The 21,041-nt window shown below is 37.5% G+C and overlaps 1 protein-coding gene across 2 annotated transcripts in view; it reads right to left on the reverse strand.

The window, feature by feature from the left end:
* Positions 1-334: 334 nt before the first annotated feature.
* DMC1 (DNA meiotic recombinase 1) overlaps positions 335-21,041 on the reverse strand; it is a 35,501-nt gene continuing 14,794 nt past the window's right edge. The window contains exons 9-14 of one of the 2 annotated variants that reach the window (XM_027965862.3): positions 16,784-16,875; positions 16,302-16,375; positions 16,062-16,176; positions 15,650-15,710; positions 8,001-8,117; positions 335-1,192 (exon numbers count right to left, since the gene is read on the reverse strand). In XM_027965862.3, coding sequence (XP_027821663.1) covers positions 1,123-1,192; positions 8,001-8,117; positions 15,650-15,710; positions 16,062-16,176; positions 16,302-16,375; positions 16,784-16,875 — 529 coding nt within the window. In that variant the 3' untranslated portion in view covers positions 335-1,122. The remainder of the gene's footprint in view (positions 1,193-8,000; positions 8,118-15,649; positions 15,711-16,061; positions 16,177-16,301; positions 16,376-16,783; positions 16,876-21,041) is intronic. The other variant, XM_027965864.3, reaches the window with a different exon arrangement.

Raw genomic sequence — 21,041 nt, forward strand, 5'->3', positions numbered from 1 at the left:
GCATATGCTATCCCACAGCTTAACTGTTCCTCCCCCACTTCTGGAATCACAGAATCCAAAGTATTTTTTAATCATTTGCTCTCTCATTCTTTCATAAACATTAGGAGTTTCTTTCAACTAGTATATACATTCTTTTGAGGGCAGGAACCATACTTCTTTTGTAGATTGTTTAGACTTAACATTCACTTGGTGAGTGAATGATTTAATGGATAATCAAATACCTTTTGTAAGAGATGGTACTTTTAGCACTTGAATTCTCCTCATACAAGTGGATGCAACGTAAGAAATTAAACCTTTTTGAGACCTATAAAGACTGTCAGTGTAAATATTATTAGTTTTAATTTATAAATATTTTTATTATACATACATTTTGAAAACCAGATTTTATTTTTAACACTTAGAAAAAACAATATTTTTACAGTTATAAAATTAGTATACAAAAATTTTACATTTCAATTAACCCTTAGTATTTTTAAAAAGATTTTGAATCCTCTACCCAAAACTTAAAATATAAAAGTCACACTATATTAACCACCTAAAATTGTAAAGATCTTAATTACCTTTGCTTTTATCTTCCCAATCAGAAGTACATTAAAAAAAATAATTTAAATTTGTCTAAAAGTCAAATGATTTAAAAATTTAGCTTAATTTAATGTTTCATTTCTGTTGCTGAAAATGTGAATGTACAGTTTGATATCATAAATAAAAAAGCTTTTTTGTGTGTGTCCTGTAAACATTCCTCCCTCCTTTGTAAGTTTATTCACTTCTGTGTTCATGGGGAAGCTGCAGGAGAAGGGGACATTTCTGAGCTCTTAGACTTTCCATCTGCTTAGTGGCTCACTTTGGAAAGCTAAAGTGAGGTAATCCCTCCCTAACTAATTCTCAAAATGTTTATTCATTCATATACATATTTATATTCCTGAATTGACATATAATGTATAGTTATTATAAATCAGAGACTTTTAAAAATAAATGAGTTAAATCTCTTTTGCTGACTTTCCATTAGTAACACACGAAAAAAAAAAAAACAAACTCTTACTTCAAGATCTGAAATTTAAGACTGCTTTTCCATTTCTTCAGCTCCTAATAAGCACTAAGAAGCAATCTGCATCAATTCGCCACCTACTCCTTGGCATCCCCAATTCCTCCAGCAGTTATTGCGAAGGTGGCTTCATTTTCAGGCATCTCAGGGCTAACAGAATACAAGGGAACAGAAGTTTATAAAAAGCTCTATTGCTATAAATACTGTATTCATGTCATAGGCATCATATTCCTATTAGTCTGAGTCTCCTGAGACATGTGAGTTGGTACAGCTAAATGTGGATTGCAGAATTTATCTACAAGTATTATCAACTGTCACAAACATTTATAGAATAACTTCTATATAATAACTTCTAAGGTTCTGGATGTCAAGAAAAATTACCCTAAACTTGGAAGTAGGCAACAAGGATAACTGGGTATTCTTACAGTGCACTATCAGGCATTGTGCAGAAGACCTTTAGGGGTTTACTGATTCTAAATGGTATGTACCTCATACAGCTCAATAACAAAAAAACAACCCAACTGAAAAATGGGCAGGAGACCTAAACAGACATTTCTCCAAAGAAGACATATAGATGGCCAATAGGCACATGAAAAGATGCTCATCATCCCTAATTATCAAAGAAATGCAAATCAAAACTACATTGAGGTACCACCTCGCAGTGGTCGAAATGTCCATCATTAAAAAGTCTACAAATAAAAAACGCTGGAGGGGATTTTGAGAAAAGGGTACCCTCCTACATTGTTGGTAGGAATGTAAATTGGTACAGCCACTATGGAAAACAGTATGGAGGTTCCTTTGTTTTTTGGAGGTTCATTGAAAAACTAAAAATAGAGTTGCCATATGATCCTGTAATCCCAATCCCAGGCATATATCCAGACAATACGATAATTCAAAAAGAGACATGCACCTATATGTTCATAGCAGCATTATTTACAATAGTCTAGACATGGAAACAACCCAATGTCTATTGACAAATGAATGTATATATGTGTGTGTATATATATGTTTATGTCATATATATATATATATATACACACACACAATGGAATATTACTCACATAAAAAATAAAATAATGCCATTTGCAGCAACATGGGTGGATTTAGAGATTATCATACTAAGCAAAGTAAATCAAAAAGAGAAAGACAAATACCATATCACTTATATGTGGAAACTAAAATAAGACACAAATGAACAAACATATGAAACAAAACAGACCCACAGATAGAACAGACTCGTGGCTGCCAAGGCAGGGTGGCAAAAGGAATGATTGAGAGTTTGGTATTAATAGACGCAAACTATTTTATCTAAGATGGATAAACAACAAAGTTCTTCCTCATAGCACAGGGAACTATATTCAATATCCTGTGATGGAAATGAATATGAAAAATAATACATATATATGTATATCAGAATCACTTTTACAGCAGAAATTAACACTGGAAATCACTTATATTTCAATACAATTTTTAAAAAATAATAAAATAAATAGTGTGCATCTTTCCACGACTAATGTAGGGAAAAACCGTCAAAGACTTTGAAATGAACTAAAAGATTACTGAGTACCTTCAGTGGAAAAATAGGTTGCCTAACACATCCTTCCAGGTTATACAAATCTATGAGGATTCCATGGTTTTCGTTGTCTTTGAGCTATTTTACAACTCCATGAGCTGCAGAAAACTACGAGTAATACAAATTATTCTTGTCCATAGAAATGTAAATTATGTGAAGAGGAATGCAACTGATTACTGTCCTGTGGATACTGACCCATTTTTATCAATTTAGAATTCATTTCAGCATTACTTATATGAATGCATCTGTGTGTTAATTTGATTTTTCCTTTGATCAGGTTATAAAATCTTACTGGTTCCTGCATGACTTACTGAGTTAAATATGATCTTTGACATTTTATATTTGTACGAGTCATGATTACAAGCTCTTTATTTTTTTTTACCCCCCACTACATGCTCTTTTAAATTTTACATTTTAATTTATTTTACAGCTCTATAGGAGGATTTATTTGTAGAAAACCGATAGCAGTGCAAATTATTCTTATGATGCCAGTCTATAACAATGGAAATGAATTTCACTGTGTAGAGAAACAATAGGTTTCTCTCCAGTAGAAACGACAACTTCAAATGTTATAACTTATTGCCTGGTAGGATATTAACCAGTTTTGAATTTATTAGCAAATTTATTTCTTCATTGAATTGACCAACTACATAAATCTCTGTTCCTCAAATTATCCTTTAAATCAGTGGTTTCTTCATTAATTGAGATGAAGAAAATCTCTAACACATGTCGATCTTACGTTGATTTACAGAAAGTAATGTTTCTAATTTTTTTAACCTTTGAAAATCAGACTTTAGCAAGTACTAGACCCCACAGAATTTATAAAATTGAGACAGCCTTTACTTTCAAGATGGAGAAGGAAATGGTAATCCACTTAGTATTCCTGCCTGGAGAATCCCAAGGACAGAGGAGCCTGGCAGGCTACAGTCCATGGGGTCGCAAAGAGTTGGACATGACTGAAGTGACTTAGAATGGATGCATGCATTACTCTCAAGAAGCCTAAAAGGTGAACTATGATATAACAAACATGCAAAGTAAGCTAAGTTCCTTAAAGTCAGTATATGTTATAGAACTCTAAGGAAAGAAGAAGTTATGCAGACTAGGTTACTCAGGAAAGGTTTCATAGATTATAAAGGACTTCATAGAGGCCTATGAGGCAGAAATGGGGGTATTCCATTTCTAGCATGAATTAAGAATAGGGCCATTCTTGTAGTGCTCTGTAAAGCAGTGTGGAGATGGGTTTTTATTCTGACTCAAGATGAGGAGCTACTGGAGGGTTTTAAACAGAGGATAGATATGACGTGACTTGGTGTTATAAAGGATCATTCTGGCGTCTATGCTTAAAATAGACTCTAGAGGGACAATGGTAACCTAACTACCTGGGACGTTGGTTTTCTCATGTGTTATTGTTGTTTAGTCCCTGTGTCCATCTCTTTTGGGAACCCATGGACTGTAGCTAGCCAGGCTTCTCTGTCCATGGGATTTCACAGACAAGAATATTGGGAGTGGGTTGCCATTTCCTTCTCCAGGGGACCTTCCCAACCCAGGGATCAAACCTGTGTCTCCTGCATTGGCAGGTGGGTTCTTTACCACTGAGCTACCAGGGAAGCCCTTCCTCATGTGTAAATGGAGATAATCATCTCCATTTGGCACAAGGCCTAGCACATAGAACCCACTCAGTAAGTGTTAGCTAGCATTGCTATTGTTTTTAGCTTCATGATCTTCTCTATTAAAATGTTTTTTCTAACGTCAAGGAGAATTCTTTGTGAGAAATCTTTAGAAATCATAAAGAAGGAAGTACAAGCTGCACAGAAAACTATTCTGACATTTTAAGTTCTGATCTGGTTTTGCTATTTTTATTCAAATCTATGGATATTTGACATAATGAACTTCTATGATAATTTTAATTATCCTTTGTTGAATCTGCAGAACCCTAGTGTTCTCTTAGGACCGTAAAAACTGTAGGGGTTATTTGCTCCTAAAAGTTTACAAGACTTGATTAAATATACAAATGATTGAACATGTAGACGGAGTTCATTCATTTGTTAATTCTACAAATAGTTATTGAGCTCTTACTAGATGCCAAGTACCATGCCAAGTGCTTGGGACATTAGTAAACCAGACTCAGTCATTGTAGTGAGGGAGATGTACATGTAATTGGCTGATTACAATTCAGGGTGAAAGATAGTTGGGAAAGTTCTAAGCACAGCAATCTGTCCCAGATATAAACCAAGAAATTTTAGTAAAAAGATGAAACAATCTTACTCTCTACTTAATTCAACAAAGTTCATTTGTAACATATTTCTAGAGATTGCTGAAGCTCCACAAAACATAGCACTTGCATATGTATCATACTCTATGAGAACCAGTGATGAAATGTGAAATGGTCTAAAAAAAAACCAGATAGAGGGACTTCCCTGGTGGTGCAGTGGATAAAAATCCACCTGCCAATACAGGGGACAGAGTTCAATCCCTGGTCTGGGGATATTCATGCCACAGAGCAACTAAGCCTGTGCACCACAACTTCTGAGCCCATGCTCTAGGGCCCATGGGCCGCAACTCCTGAAGCCCGAGCGCCCTAGAGGCTGTGCTCTGCTACAAGAGAGGCCACCATAATGAGAAGCCAGAGCACCATAAGAGTAGCCCCTGCTTGCTGCAACTAGAGAAAGCCCGTGTGCAGCCATGAAAACACAGTACAGCCAAAGACAAAAAAACCACCCAGATAGATAGGGAAACTGATTATTTAATATTTAATATTTTAAATTATAATATATAATAAGTACTATGATTCATAGCTAAAACCGGATTAAGAGCTCATGTGATTTCTTTTGGCTGATTTTTTCCTCCCTAGGGTTAAGAGTTATTACAAATCTTTACCTTGTTGCCCAAGACTGGCTAATCAGTCAGTCACAAATATTGTGCCTCTGTTATGTCTGAGGCACTAAGAATACAGTGGTAAGCAAGAGAATAGTGTCCCTGTCCTCAGGGTATTTACTGTCTAGTGGGGATGATATACATAAATCATCACCAATGGAATGTAAGCTTCACGAAGGCAGAGTCTTGTCTTTTTGTTTGGTTCACTGCTCCGTCCCCAGAATGGAGAACAGCTGAAGTGTAATACGTTTCTCTGTAAAAACCCACTAAGTTTGTAACTGTTTTCCTGTACTGTTTGATTTTATTGATTTTTTTACCATGTACACCAATTACCTTGTCAAAGTTTATTCATATATTTGCATGTGTTTATATATTATATACATGAAAGTAAAAGTTACTCAGTCGTGTCCAATTCTTTGGGACCCCATGGATTATACAGTCCATGGAATTCTCCAGGCCAGAATACTGGAGTGGGTAGCCTTTCCCTTCTCCAAGGGATTTTCCCAACCCAGGGATCGAACCCAGGTCTCCCACATTGCAGGTGGATTCTTTACCAGCTGAGCCCCAGGGAAGCCCAAGAATACTGGAGTAGGTAGCCTCTCCCTTCTGCAGCAGATCTACCCGACCCAGGAATCGAACCAGGGTCTCCTGCATTACAGGCGGATTCTTTTCCAATTGAGTTATCAGGGAAGCCCATTTTATTTATATATATATATATATATATATATATAATACATGCAGGTACATATGTACATACATGGGAAGAGCTGACTCATTGGAAAAGACCCTGATACTAGGAAAGACTGAAGACAAAAGGACAAGGCAGCAGCAGAGGATGAGATGGTTAGATAGCAATGGACATGAATATGACTCAATGGACATGAATTTGAGCAAACTCCAGGAGACAGTGGAAGACAGAGAAGCCTGGGGTGCTACAGTCCATGTGGTCACAAAGACTGGTACACGATTTAGCAACTGAACAACAACAAAAATATATGTACATCAACCCATATGTATATACATACATACTCATGTATGACTCCTTTTGAATTTGGACAGAAAACCCCAATGGCTTCAGTCTCCATAGGAGAAGCTGAAGGTGACATGACTGTCCAGAATATTCCAGCACCATCTTTGCAGCAAGAGACAGGAGAGGGTTAAGATGTACTATGCAAACATTATAGGACATGACAGGTTATTGCTTTTTTAACAACAAAAGCACCAGTCTCCTTCTATGCTACATACTTGCAAATCTTGAAAAATTCCATAAAATCTTTAGTCCCAGCCCCATACCAGGCTCTTGTTTTGCAGTTCATCTCTAAGTGGCCAAAATATTAGCTTTCTCACTCTAAAGGTTGTTTTCTTATTCTCTCCGTTTATTGGCTTCAGGGGCTCAAGGAGCTCTATCAGGTTAGAGAGGGGCAAGAGCTGGAGCTGGAGTCCTGAAGCCCAGCAACCCCACAAGCTGGGCAACAGCATCCTAGGTGTTGAAGCCCAGCTCCAACAGCAGCCCCCATGCCCACCAGCCTCAGGGCTGAAACAAGCGCTCAGAACCAAGGGCTGCTCCTTCCACCTCAGCCTTTCCAGACCCAGTCAAGGTATGTCTACTGAGGAACAGTTGCAGGAAGGGTAAAGGTCCCCTCCCCTGCCACTCCTTCAGAGATAACAAAACAGATAGGCAAAAATGGGGGAGGTCCACAGAGAAGGGTCAGCAGCAATGCTCAGGCAGGGGTGAGCAATGCCTCCTCAATTCAAATCACTTTAGGTTTACTATTGGTAAAATCTAAGCTTATAACTATTAATTAAATAAGTACTGTGAAAGAACATAAGGTGTAATATAGAGTATTAGCCTAGACTGTAAGGGTCAGGGAAATGTTCCTTGAGGAAGTACTGTTTAAATTGAAACCTGAAAAGAAAACTAGCAGAAAGAAGAACATCCCTATAACATGCTGTACATTTCCTGCATTTACCTCACTTAAAGTGGAAATCAATTATTTCATTACCTAGCTTTACTGTGGAGAAGGTAATGGCACCCCACTCCAGTACCCTTGCCTGGAAAATCCCATGGACGGAGGAGCCTGGTAGGTTGCAGTCCATTTTGGTCACTGAGAGTTGGACACGACTCAGTGACTTCACTTTCACTTTTCACTTGCATGCATTGGAGAAGAAATGGCAACCCACTCCAGTGTTCTTGCCTGGAGAATCCCAGGGACAGCGGAGCCTGGTGGGCTGCCGTCTACAGGGTCGCACAGAGTCGGACACGACTGAAGCGACTTAGCAGCAGCTTTACTAAGATTTGGAAGGTCAGGGACCAAGTCTATTTGTCAACAAAATCCCCGAATCCCTAGAACCTAGTACATATTAGGGACTCCCCAATGAATTTAATACTTTTTGAGAAGGAAATTCAAGAATGTAGGGTCTGCCCTTGGAATAATTATAGCCTCTCTGGAGAAGTAATTCTATATAACATCATATGCACAATAATCTAATTAAGAATAAAAAAATATTTACCTGTCATAAATCTTGGCAATTCTCAGCTCTCCTCTTCCTTTTCGCAAGCTTATTCTTGTTGTTGAAGCATGCGCCAGAATGTGTCCCCCAATGGGTTTTTTTGGGTCTGCTTGAAAACTGAATTAACAGAACACTTTTCAGGTTTCATCATATGAACTATATACAAAAATACCTGCGATTACAAGGCAACTTTTCTATGGAGAATGGCAAGGGATAAATAAGAAATAAGAAATACCCAACCCTTCTGCATGATGCTCTGATGTAAATGAGAGCAGATTGAGAACCTCTTTCTTGCTCATTAACTGTACATTGGAAACCTTCAATGTTGTATGGTTCTGAATTTGAGAAGAGTCTCAGAAATATATTTATTGCTGATGTCTAAAGTTTATTCTAAAATAGGATACAGGAAAGATAAGCTCTTACTATGATCATATGGATTCCAAAATAAATTATGATTACAAGATTATTACAAATACTGACACTCTTGAGAGACAGATACACTTACTAGGGGACGAACACTCATTTCCAAAGAGAGATGATTTTGAATGAACAAAATGGGAAATAAATGATACAATCTGCAAAAGTGCTAAGAAATCAAAATAGAAAGATAACATGGGGAGAAAATGTCCTAAAAATAACTCATAATGTAAGAGGTTATACTTATTTAAAACAAAGTACAACACAGCACAGTAAATAGCCTTAGCTCTAGAGAATATCAAACCAATTCAAATTTTATTTGTTCCATCAAAGTGTTCAGGATTCTGTGTAGAATTTCATGGGGAATTTATGGCTCTTGACTTTTCTTGTAAGTTACCAACACTTTAATAACTTAATAAAAGATATAAACTCTTCCCCAGAAAAATGCACAAATGTACACATACGAAAATTTTCATGTAAGTTTAGGAGATTCATAGCTCCTTCCTGCTCTGGTGTGGACAGGCATTAACAATAATAGTAACAACCAAGATTTATTGAGTCCTTACTCTGTGGCAGACACTCTTTTAGCTCATCTAATTATTTCCCTTTGCTGGGATTCCATATTTAGTAAATAATTTTGGATTAAAATTTGGATTCTGCCTACAGAACCCAAGGTCTGTAGGTCTGCCCACAAAGAGAGAATACCCTGGTCATAAGAACCTCAAATGAAGTTACATTTTTCTTTATCAGTAAACTGGCCCTCCGATCTTTCACTGAGTCTCATAAATTTGATTAATGTGAGCCTGCCCCTAAGAAATGGATTTGTTCTCAGTGGATGACCAAATCAATCCTCTGTAAGGGTAAGGGCACTGAACTTTGGTCAACTCAACAGGGTGATGGACACATCCTTCCAAAGCCTATCAAATGACAGCATGCTAACCTTTCCCCTGGCATATACAGCTTTAATGTTCTATGTGGCATAAGAGATTTAGAGTTAGACCTGAGTTCAAATTTTGGCTTACCAGCCAGCCATATGACCTCAGGAAACTTGTTATTCATTCTCAATGTCTGTTTCTTGATTTTAAATGGAGAATAATAACTGTACATAACTGGTACAGTACTTGTAAGAATAAAATGAAATAGTTTAGATAAGGCAGTAACCCAGTAACTGAAATTATTATCTGCTTTCCTAATCCTGACTCACTATCTATGTTACCTTGGGCTAATTATTTACCTTTATGAATCTGTTTCTTTAACTGTAAAATGGGAACCAAAAAAGCCTCTTACTGTTTAGGGCGGTTGTGAAGATTCAATACATTATTTCATACAACTCATGAGGAGCCTACTACATGCCAGGAACAGTGCCAGATCATTTACAAAGCATTAGCTTTGCCCTTCCAGTAATCTTGGCACATTAAAGACATCCAATAAATGGAGACTATTATTATTTAACTAAATGATTCCGTTAAAAGAGTCACTCTTTCAGTGACATGTAAATCAAGAAATTTTTCTTCAAGCCTATTTGAACTTCTTGAGTGTTCTAGTAATTACAAACATGTCTTGAGGTAAAGTGCAAGAAGGTATAATACCATTACACATTCATTTAGAGGGCTTTAATTTACTTCTATTTCTGACCAAGTGAAAACAGCTTCAGAAAGCCACCCACATCCTTCCTTTAGCCTGTTCTCTTATTTCCCCTTCTTCTATATTATCTTTTCTTCTTTTCTCCCTTTCTCAGGGGATGGGGGACTATGATGAGAAGAAGGAAGAGACAGGAATACAGAGGCCAAGAAAAATTGTTTCATTTATCCTGCTCTGGTTGAACAGGATGCAGCATGTTATATCGTTGACGCCAAGACAAAGAATCTCCTGATCTTTCAACTTCAAATCAGGGTGCAGGGAGCATAAGATTATGGTGATGGTAGGGCAGGTGGTATTTTTCTGGGATGAAATAGGGAAAACAGCACAGTGAGGCTAAAAGAGCATCAGCATTGCAGTTACATAGTGAATAGTGAAGTCACTCAGTCGTGTCCGATTCTTGGCGACCCCACGGGCTGTAGCCCACCAAACTCCTCCGTCCATGGGATTCTCCAGGCAAGAATCCTGGAGTGGGTTGCCATTTCCTTCTCCAGGGGATCTTCCCGACCCAGGGATCGAACCCAGGTCTCCCACATTGCAGGCAGATACTTTAACATCTGAGCCACCAGGGGATATCTAGGTTTAAATTCTGGCTCCTGCTTTTTAACTGTGTGATTGATCAAGTAGGCACTCTAAGCCTCGGTTTCCTCCTTTATAAATTAGGAATAACAACAGTGTCTACCTCAAATACTGGCTGGAGTGGAGACCTTGAGGGGTCCAGGCAAGGGCAAACGTGGGAGAAAACTGGTACTCCTGGTACTTTTGACTTGCTAAGGGGCAAGCTTAAAGATGGAATTTTTTAGAAGGAGTCCATTGAGAGACTGAGTGAACATGTCCAAAAGTGAGGAGGATGTTTTGAGATTAGAGAAAGATAAAGAGAGAAGAGTACTGCCAAAAGAGTGGAATTTTGGCAAAAAAAAAAAAAAAAAAAAAGATGGCTTCAAAAAATACAGTATGTGTAAGAAGTTTTGTTAAATAACCCCACCCACTATTTCCTCTCAAACTATGCAGAAAAATCTACACATTTTAAAAAATTTTGAAGACAGAATTCCGGGTTTTGGGTGGTGAGATGGGGAGAAATGTGGCAATATTTTGAGACTGGCTTCATAGAGAAGGGAAGTCTAGGAGGTGAGCTAGGGCTTCCTTGGTAGCTCAGCTGGTAAAGAATCTACCTATAGTGCAGGAGACCCAGATTCAATTCCTGGGTCGGGAAGATCCCTTGGAGAAGGGATGGGCTATCCACTCCAGTATTCTTGGGCTTCCCTGGTGGCTCAGACAGTAAAGATTCCGTCTGCAGTGCGGGAGACCTGGGTTTGATCCCTGGGTTGGGAAGATCCCCTGGGGGAGGGCATGGCAACCCACTCCAGTATTCTTGCCTGGAGAACCCCCATGGACAGAGGAGCCTGGTGGGCCACAGTCCACGGGGTCACAAAGAGATGGACATGACTGAGGGACTAAGCACAGCACAGTAGGTGAGCTTTGAAGGGGTGATATGAGAATTACATGAGATGATAAGTGAAAGCATCTGGCACATGGTAAGCAACCAATAAATATAAGCGCTCTTAATTTCAAATAATTTAAATGTTGCACAAGGTCAGCATGCTAGTGATCTTGGCTTAATGTTTTTTCTCTACCATACTGCTTCTTCAGTTCAGTTCAGTCCCTCAGTCGTGTCCGACTCCTTGCGACCCCATGAACCGCAGCACACCAGGCTTCTCTGTCCATCACCAACTCCCGGAGTCCACCCAAACCCATGTCCATTGAGTCAGTGATGCCATCCAACCATCTCATCCTCTGTCATCCCCTTCTCCTCCTGCCCTCAATAATTTATACTAATGATGTAGAATCAGTAAGTGACATCCTTAAAGAGTAAACTGCACATTTACCGGACTAAAAACATTCTAAGATGACTTTTTGTTTTAGGGAAACAAATACACAAATGAAGTAGGGGGACATCAAGGTCTTATTTGTTGCTTATCTGATTATTTGCTGTGGTATGGAGCTTCACAGGCTGATACTTTGACTATTTCCAGGCCTTTATCAACTGGATCATTCTAGTCCTAAAATCTGCATCTGTGAGCCTTATCTAGGAATTACTGCTCTGTTGTATCATATGGCAGCTCCTCGCCTCTGTAATTTTGTTCCTTTTTAATACGATGTGCCATAGAGTATAATGCATGGGATATAAGCCTCAATTATTGTCAATGTACTTGGCGACTCATACCAATTATAGTGATATTTCTCTGACAGGCTCCAGGAGAGCTGCAGCTTGGAGTTCCTTAATACTGAGAAACAAAGATATTTTCTTTATGGAAAGTATTCTAATAGCATTTGGAATTCTTTAGTTTAAAATTTCTTTTTTAATTTAGTTGTGGCAATTTATGTGCTTTACAGCACATGCATTTAATTTATATTGTCATAATATTAATACATTTTAGAATATACTAATTACAATGAAACTTGTTTCTGTATAACCCAGCCAGGTGGAGGAGATGCTATTTCAAAACAGATTCACCAAGCAAAAATATGAGCCTTTGTTACTTTCTTTGGCTCTTTACCTAGCTTCCTTCATTACATATCTCCTCTGCTCTCTGACTCTTCAATTATCTTCTTTCTGTCACCTCTTTATTTTTCTCTTACTGGAGTCAATTCAAAATGATTTGATTCTCTTTGAAACTTTTTACAAATATAAGAAAAAGAATCCTATCTGACCTAATTTCCACAGACTTCTTTTGCCTTCTAACTCTAGATCGACAGTTTTGGCCTCTTCAATGTTCCCTCCCAACACCTGAAGAAAGAACATTGCTCTTTAACTTGCACTGTTTTATTTGAATGCAACCCACTTCCTCCCTCTGAGCCAATGAGTCATTTTCTCTTTTTAAAGTGAGCCTTAAAAATCTTCCATTTCTCTTCAGCTTAAAATTATTCTTTTTGTGAAGTACTTCATGTCCTGTGTATGAAAGACACCACATAACACAGAGATTGCCCTAACCATTCAAGGACTACAGACTTTGCATGACATATCAAGACTTGAAAATTTAAATTAAATGGACATCATGTATTTTGTTTTTCCCTAATGGAGGCAAGGCAGATAGTCTCCTTTGTTCACTAGTGAATTCCCAGAATCTTGTTACATAGTATATTTTCAATAAATATATATTGAATGAATAAATAATTTCTCTCGCCCCAGTCATTTTAACATGCTTGGACTTTCCTGGTGGTCCAGTGGTTAGGACTCCACACATCCACTGCAGGGGGCTCAGGTTCAGTCCCTTGTTAGGGCGCCAAGACCCCACATGCCTCAAGGTGAGGCCAAAAAGAATGACCAAACCAAAAAATAACCATGTGCTTAAAACCTTTCATGTAGTTAAAACTTTTCACACTGGAATCTCTTGTAATTAAGTAGAAAATAAAAATGGTACTGAAAAGTGAGAGCTATATCAAACTGCAGAAGATGCAGCAATAATCTTAGGATGAGTTCAGAAAATGCCTAAAGAGAGATACATTCATTTCAGAACAATTTTCAGAATTTACAATATTATATCAAATATCTTCTCATATATATCAATGATTGATTTATCTGCTAACAAGTGACATACTGACTCAGTTTTAAAGTAACAGAACTTTGTACTGCAGCCATCACAGTAATAACTGATTTAAACAGAATCTCCAATAGGGACTTCTCTGGTGGTCCAGTGGCTAGGACTCTGTGCTCTTAACTCAGAGAGCCTGGGTTTGATCTCTGATTAAGGAACCAGATCCCATATGTTGCAACTAAGAGCTCACACGCCCAGTGAAGATGGAAGATCCTGTGTGCCTCAACTAAGAGCCAGTGCAGCCAATCAATCAATAAATAATTAAAAACAAAAGAATCTCCAATAGATGCTAAAATCAATGGGTGCAAAACATGACACTTATGTAAGTCACAAAGTATCACCCCAGAAATTACTTATTAATTACCAAGGGGAAAAGGTTTTTTACAATGGAGAAATCTGGTGAACACATGTTAATAACATGATCAAACTTAACATTAGTAATAATGGGACAAACTGAAAGAGTGTGCCTCTTGATATGATATATGGAAAAGTGATATATAACATCACTTTTATAGTTTTCCTGCCAAATGTGTTTAACGTTTTAAATAATGAGAAAAAAATAAACTCCACATTGAGAGACATTCTGAAAAACAATTGGCCTGTGCTCTTCAAAAATGTCACATGCTCCCAATGCAGGCAGCATGGACTTGATGACCCTGTGTACCGCATGGTGCAACAAAAACATCAATGTCACAAAAAACAAAGGTTGAGGAGTTGTTCTGATTAATGGAAACTAAAGAGACATGACAAGTACATGGAATGCATGTTCCTTCAAACTATACAGGCTATTATTGGAACAACTGGAGACACTTGAACATAACTGTACATTAGACAACTAGTACACCAGTATTAAATTAGCACCCTGACTGTGCTAATTATGTTGTAGTTATGTACAGGAATGTTCTTCTTCTTAGAAGAGATATGCTGAAATTTAAGAAGTGAGGTGTCATGATGTCTGCAAATAATTCTCAATAATTCAGGGAAAAAAACTCTCAAAGGTTTCACAGAACATATACATACATATATAAGCCTGTGTACGTATGCAGTATATAGAGAGATTTTACATACACATGCACACACACAAACACATATGTTAACAACTGATGAACCTAGGCAAATGATATTACTTGTGTATTTATTGTGCTAGTCTTGCAACTTTTCTCTGGCTAAAAATTATTATAAATAAAAAGCCATTGAAAAGATCTTTAAAAAAGCAATACATAGATTCAGGGTTATTTGGATTGCTTATCCAGATACATACTGCTCAAAATTTTTGATGGTGGCAACTAACCTTTCTTAGAATTCTGTTTCACTAGACTACTTTCACTCTCCTTATCTTTCTATTCACTGCCATCTTTCAAGAATAGTCATCAATATGTAAGTTATGTGCACAATACGTCAACAAAAAATGAATATTTCTAACATGGACTAGCATGGACTGAAATTCTGTTTCCTCAAATAGGAGACTTCTCTCCTAGGACTTCTTACAAATATACCCCATGTATATCCTGTAAAGAGCCTGCTTTTCTGTTTTCAGGCTAAAAGCTTATCGGTGCAACAAAAACCATTCATGTATTTTTGGTGAGAGAAGTCTCCACATCACTTCCTGCACATAATAAATGTCACCTCCCCCCCTGTAAGAAACCATTCATGTATCTTGTATATAAGTTTTTATTTCCAAGATTTTTTTTATTGTTCTCCAATATCCTTTAAATCTTAGACAAAAAAAACCCCAAATATCTCTGAAAATAGTTAAAATATTGCTTTGTTTTACAAAGAACTAGAGACAAATAGATCTGGATACCAAATAAGTGATATTTGCAATTATGAAGTGATATGCACCGTGTAAAACATGATTTGTGACAGATTTGTGCCCATATCAAGACTGATAATTTTGGAATTATTTCCTATTCTACACTCTAAACCCTTTTTTTCCCCCACTTTAACGCTTCTAATATTAACTTTTGTGAAATACAAAAGCAGAATATTGGGGCTTACGTCATAGTTGCTCCTGGGTCAGCAGTCATTTGATTGGTCACAAACACAGCTACATTATATTCTGCATCAAGAAATAAAATTAAGAAACTAAGAGAATGGCAATATAAATATTAAAAGTTTATTGCTTAGATTTCAGAGTTTAGAAACACTGTGCCATGAATTTCTTTGATAAACAAGATTACATTCCTGTTTTTTCACTGTTAACACAAAGTTATTGTTATATTATTTAGGTACCTTATTGTTTTAGAATCAGTATTTCTGGTTTTAAAAAAGTGTTGTATCCCCATGAAGGAAATTTTATCTTTTAAAAAACAGATTGTCTCCTGACATTATTCTGAGCTTCTCTGCAAAGCTTATTCAGCAAATAGTCACAGATGCTATTCTAATATCACCGTTTATTTTAAACATCTACCTTCTGAGATTTTTTGGAGTCGTGACAACATCTGGGCCAGTTTTTGCTGCCGTTCAGCCAACTCCCCACGACCGCTGAAATCCACTCGGAAAAGTGCCATTATTGAATCAATGATCTGTGCAAAATTAATGTAAAAATAAATAATGCATTTGGAAATGGAAGTTAATTTGAACTAAAATCAACAGAAGAAAGATAATATGCTAAATAGCTGCAGATTGAACAGTATTGAAAAGCTTGTACCAGCAGCTTAAAGATGCCAGCTTCTTCATGGAACTTTGCTGCTACATAATCAAGTAGCTCCATCTGATGTTCACCTGATGGGAAATGCAGTGGGAAAATGTTATAAAAGCTAGAAGCAGCGGAGACTAAGATCATGTTTGTCCTTGGAACTCAGCAAAAGAGAACCCCTGAAGGATTTCTTTTTTTTTTTTTTAGGATTTCTTAATTATTACTTTATTAAATATGGTAGCATACATACCAAATGATACCTTATCCAAAAGAATGTTACTCTCCATTTCAAAGACAAAGAATAAGAAATAATTTGAGAGCATTTCAATGTCTAAGGACTTAGATAATAAAATCTGTGGACTGACTAAATAAATCTGGAGAAAAGTAAAATAGAAAGAGAAAAGAATAATGTTAAAATAAAGTATCGTTCAAATAATACATCAATGCTGCCAATCTTAAAACAGCCTAAGCATCCAATTGCATGGGGTTCTTACTAGTATATGCACGTGCATAAAGTACATTGTCCAGAACTGCATTATGGTCTACATTGAAGCGATCAGCAATGTCCCGAAGGCGATCTGGACGGCTGGAGTATGCCAGATTAAGGATTCAATAAATCAATTCCAAAAAGTTTAGACAACAACTACAAACAATAATGCTCTAAGTAAATGAGAGGCAAAACGCTCTACCTGCATAGGTATTCTGAGGATGCTAATAATCACCTAAAATCTATATCAGACTTTATTTTACCTAAGTGCCTTAATTAGGTAGTAATAACAGTGATAGAAATAATGAGACAGTAATGAATTTAAATATTAAATTATCTAATCTAAACAACAACCTTGGAAGTGAGTTGTTATGGCCTATATTACATTTTACAAATAAGGACATTGACAGAGATTAGGCAAATGACTCAGAGGTAAGCAGCAAATCAGTTATAAGAGAAAAACTAGAAATTAAGATTTGTGAACCTTTTTTGTTCTCAGTTCTATAAAAATAGATCTCTTCTATGAAGATAATATCACTGAATTATAATTCAAGTCACTTCAAAGTGAATTAATTCACTCATGTTCCTCACTTGTTCAACACGCAACAGTTTAATATACCACTAATCACATGTTGCCAATAAATGATAAATTTGACTACATGAACCAAAGGATCAAAAAAGTCACTTTAAGGGTACATACAGAAAGGAATTATCATCATATAGTTTTTCATTTATTTTGGGTTTAAAATCCACTTTCTTCTAAAGGAGTTGTAATAGCATTCTGAAATTAGTAAATTCATAGAGGGGACAAATTCGGTGTACCTGGAAAGGTATTCTGGAAGATGTTAATATTCACTTATATCTATCTAGACTATAAAGAGTATCAATAAACATCTTTTTAGGTCTTTGGTGATCCCAATATTTTCTAAAATGACATAAGATAAAATGCATGTCCATGGACTCATTTCACTTTGTTTACAGTATCTGTGTTAATACTGATCATACTATGCTGTGCTGTACTTAGTCGCTCAGTCATGTCTGACTCTTTGTAACTCCATGGACTGCAGCCTGCCAGCCTCCTCTGTTCATGCGGATTCTCCAGGCAAGAATACTGGAGTGGGTTGCCATGCCCTCCTCCAGGGGATCTTTCCAACTCAGGGATCAAACCCAGGTCTCCTGCATTACACACAGTTTCTTTACCGTCTGAGCCACTAGGGAAGCCCAAAAATCCTGGAGTGGGCAGCTTATCCCTTCTCCAGGGGACCTTTCCTACCCAGAGATCGAACTGTGGTCTCCTGCATTCTAGGTAGATTCTTTACCAGGTGAGCTACCAGGGAAGTATAAACCAGGGACCATTTATAACCTTATTTGTTGACACTTGGAACTAGTCCAGTAAATGCTGAACTGTCTTTAGCATTTCCCAGTCATGCTGCTGCTGCTGCTGCTGCTGCTAAGTCGCTTCAGTCGTGTCCGACTCTGTGTGATCCCATAGACGGCAGCCCGCCAGGCTCCCCTGTCCCTGGGATTCTCCAGGCAAGAACACTGGAGTGGGTTGCCATTTCCTTCTCCTATGCATGAAAGTGAAAAGTGAAAGTGAAGTCGCTCAGTTGTGTCCGACCCTCAGTGACCCCATGGACTGTAGCCTTCCAGGCTCCTCCATCCATGGGATTTTCCAGACAAGAGTACTGGAGTGGGGTGCCATTGCCTTCTCCATCCCAGTCATCCTACAGCACTATATATGTTTTCTTCAGAGCTACAGTGACAGCCACTAAAATCTTCTACTGCTGCTGAGTATACTCAGATGTTACTGATAGACAAGTCAAAGAAGACAAGGAATTGAAAGAGATAAATAAATTTTTTTCACTATGTCAGTTTTTATAAAACCAGGTAACTATATAATCAGGAATGTAAAGTTGGGCTTACACTAAAAGGAAGTTCAAGCCAATTTACAAATGTTTTTTAGCAGATCAGCAAATGGAATTACCAGCATATTAACCAATTACCAGTGCAAGGCACTATGGAGGATTTAAGGAGTCATAAGATAATTTATGCCATAAGTAAGTGTAAAATATAATTATGTAGGCAAAATATAAGCACATAAAAAGAAAAATATCAAGATAGAGCAGTATACATGCAAGAGACACTGAAAGAATGAGAACATTTCACTTGCGCCCTTGCACATCCTTGTTCCCCTGCATTCCCTCTTACACATGGCTCTTAGCTGTTTCTACCATTCTGGATAAAATCCAAATTGCCAAATAGTAGCAGATATTCTTCAAGAACAATTCCTCCCTCTCAAAGAACCATATTTAATCAACTATTTCTGAAACTAGCTGAACTCCAGCTGAGCAATTCTTGCTTCAGTCCTATTGTTAAAAGCAATGTCTTCTGAGCCTGATAGCTCCTCAAACTATCGTTATTTCTTCTTCTATTTATTGGTTAATTACACACTACATCAATTCCTTACTGTTTATTTGCAACAAGTTTCCATCATCTTTCTTTACTGCAAATGGTCTCTTGGACTCCTAATTGCAAATCTCAGTGATCTTTCTCAGTTTACACCCTCTCTCTGTATGGAACCCCTTTTCTTTTTAAAAAATATTTTTTTTGGCTTCATGATGTCCTAGTTGTGGCAGGCAGGTTCTTTTGTTGTGGCGAGGGCTTAGTTGCCCAGGACATGTGGGATCTTAGTTCTCTGACCAGGGATGGAACCCACATCCTCTGCCTTGAAAGGCAGATTCTTAACCACTGGACCACTGGGGAAGTCCCAATCCTTTTTTGAAACTTTCCTTATGCTTGGCATCCACCACCAGATTACTTCATCTATCCCCTCTTCCTAGACATACGCATGCCCCAAAGTTATGCTCTCCATTCTCTTTCTGTAAACTCTCTTGCTTTTCCCTGGCCATCCCATCCATATCAAGCTGAGTCCAACATTTTCAACTGCCATATGAATGTCTTTCTGTACCTCATACTCAACATATTAAAATGAAACATCATTTTTTCCTTTGAAACATGAGCTTCTGAATTCCGTCATCATTACTCTGAGTATGTAGACAAACCTATGAATGGTTTCCCAAACCTCTCTTCCCTTTGTCGATCAAGTACAGTCATCAAATCTCATTATTTGCCTAGAATACTGCAAAAGTATCCAATTTACACCCATCATCCAGCTTTAGGGCCCTTCATGTCTAAGAGCCACATTTCCAGCCTTGCATTCTGAAATAACTTGATACTTCAACAAAACTGCAATTCTTTTTGTTACCCAAATAGATTCTTTTCTTTTTCCTTTCGTATTTTTTTTCAGTTCAGACCTTTCCTTTATTTGAGACCATGACTTTAAATGAGTCAACAATCTTCTAATTATTAATCTAAATCTTCGGAGAAGTAGGAGGATTAAAAAACAAATAAGATATAATTTCCTCTCATGTATTTGTTTTGTTAATTTTATACCAAACCCATTTGGAGAAGTGAAACCTTTTTAAATAAAACATGATTTGATCATAGAAAAAAAAGCATGGTTACCAAAAAGGAAAAAGCAGTGGGGAGGGATAAATTAGGAGTTTGGAATTAACATATATATGCTATATAAAACAACAAGGACCTACTGCCTACTGTATAGCACAGGGAACTATATTCAGTATTTTATAATAACCTATAAGGGAAAAGAATCTGAAAAAGAACATATATATATACATATATATATACACACACACACACACACACACACACACACACACATATGGGCTTCCCTGGTGGCTCAGACAGTAAAGAATCTGTCTAGGTTTGATCCCTGGGTTGGGAAAACCCCTGAAGAAGGGAATGGCTACCCACTCCAGTATTCTTGCCTGGAAAACTCCATGGACAGAGGAGCCTGGCAGGCTACAGTCCATGGAATCACAAAGAATCGGACACAACTAAGTGATTAACACACACACATGTATACATATGTATGTATATGGGCTTCCCTGGTGGCTCAGAGGTAAAGAATCCATTTGCTAATGTGGGATATGCAAGTTCGATCCCTGGGCTGGAAAGATCCCCTGGTAAAGGAAATGGCAAGCCACTCCAGGATTCTTACCTGGGAAAGCCCATGGGCATAGGAGCCTGGTGGGCTATAAACCATGGGGTCACAAGAGTTGGACACAACTTAGTGACTAAACAATCACAACAATATACATGTGTGTATATATACGTGTGTGTGTGTGTATACCTATATATATATAACTGCGTCACTTTCCTGTATACCTGAAACTAACATGACA

Source organism: Ovis aries, chromosome 3 (genome assembly GCF_016772045.2).
Source record: "Ovis aries strain OAR_USU_Benz2616 breed Rambouillet chromosome 3, ARS-UI_Ramb_v3.0, whole genome shotgun sequence".
NCBI lineage: Eukaryota > Metazoa > Chordata > Mammalia > Artiodactyla > Bovidae > Ovis > Ovis aries.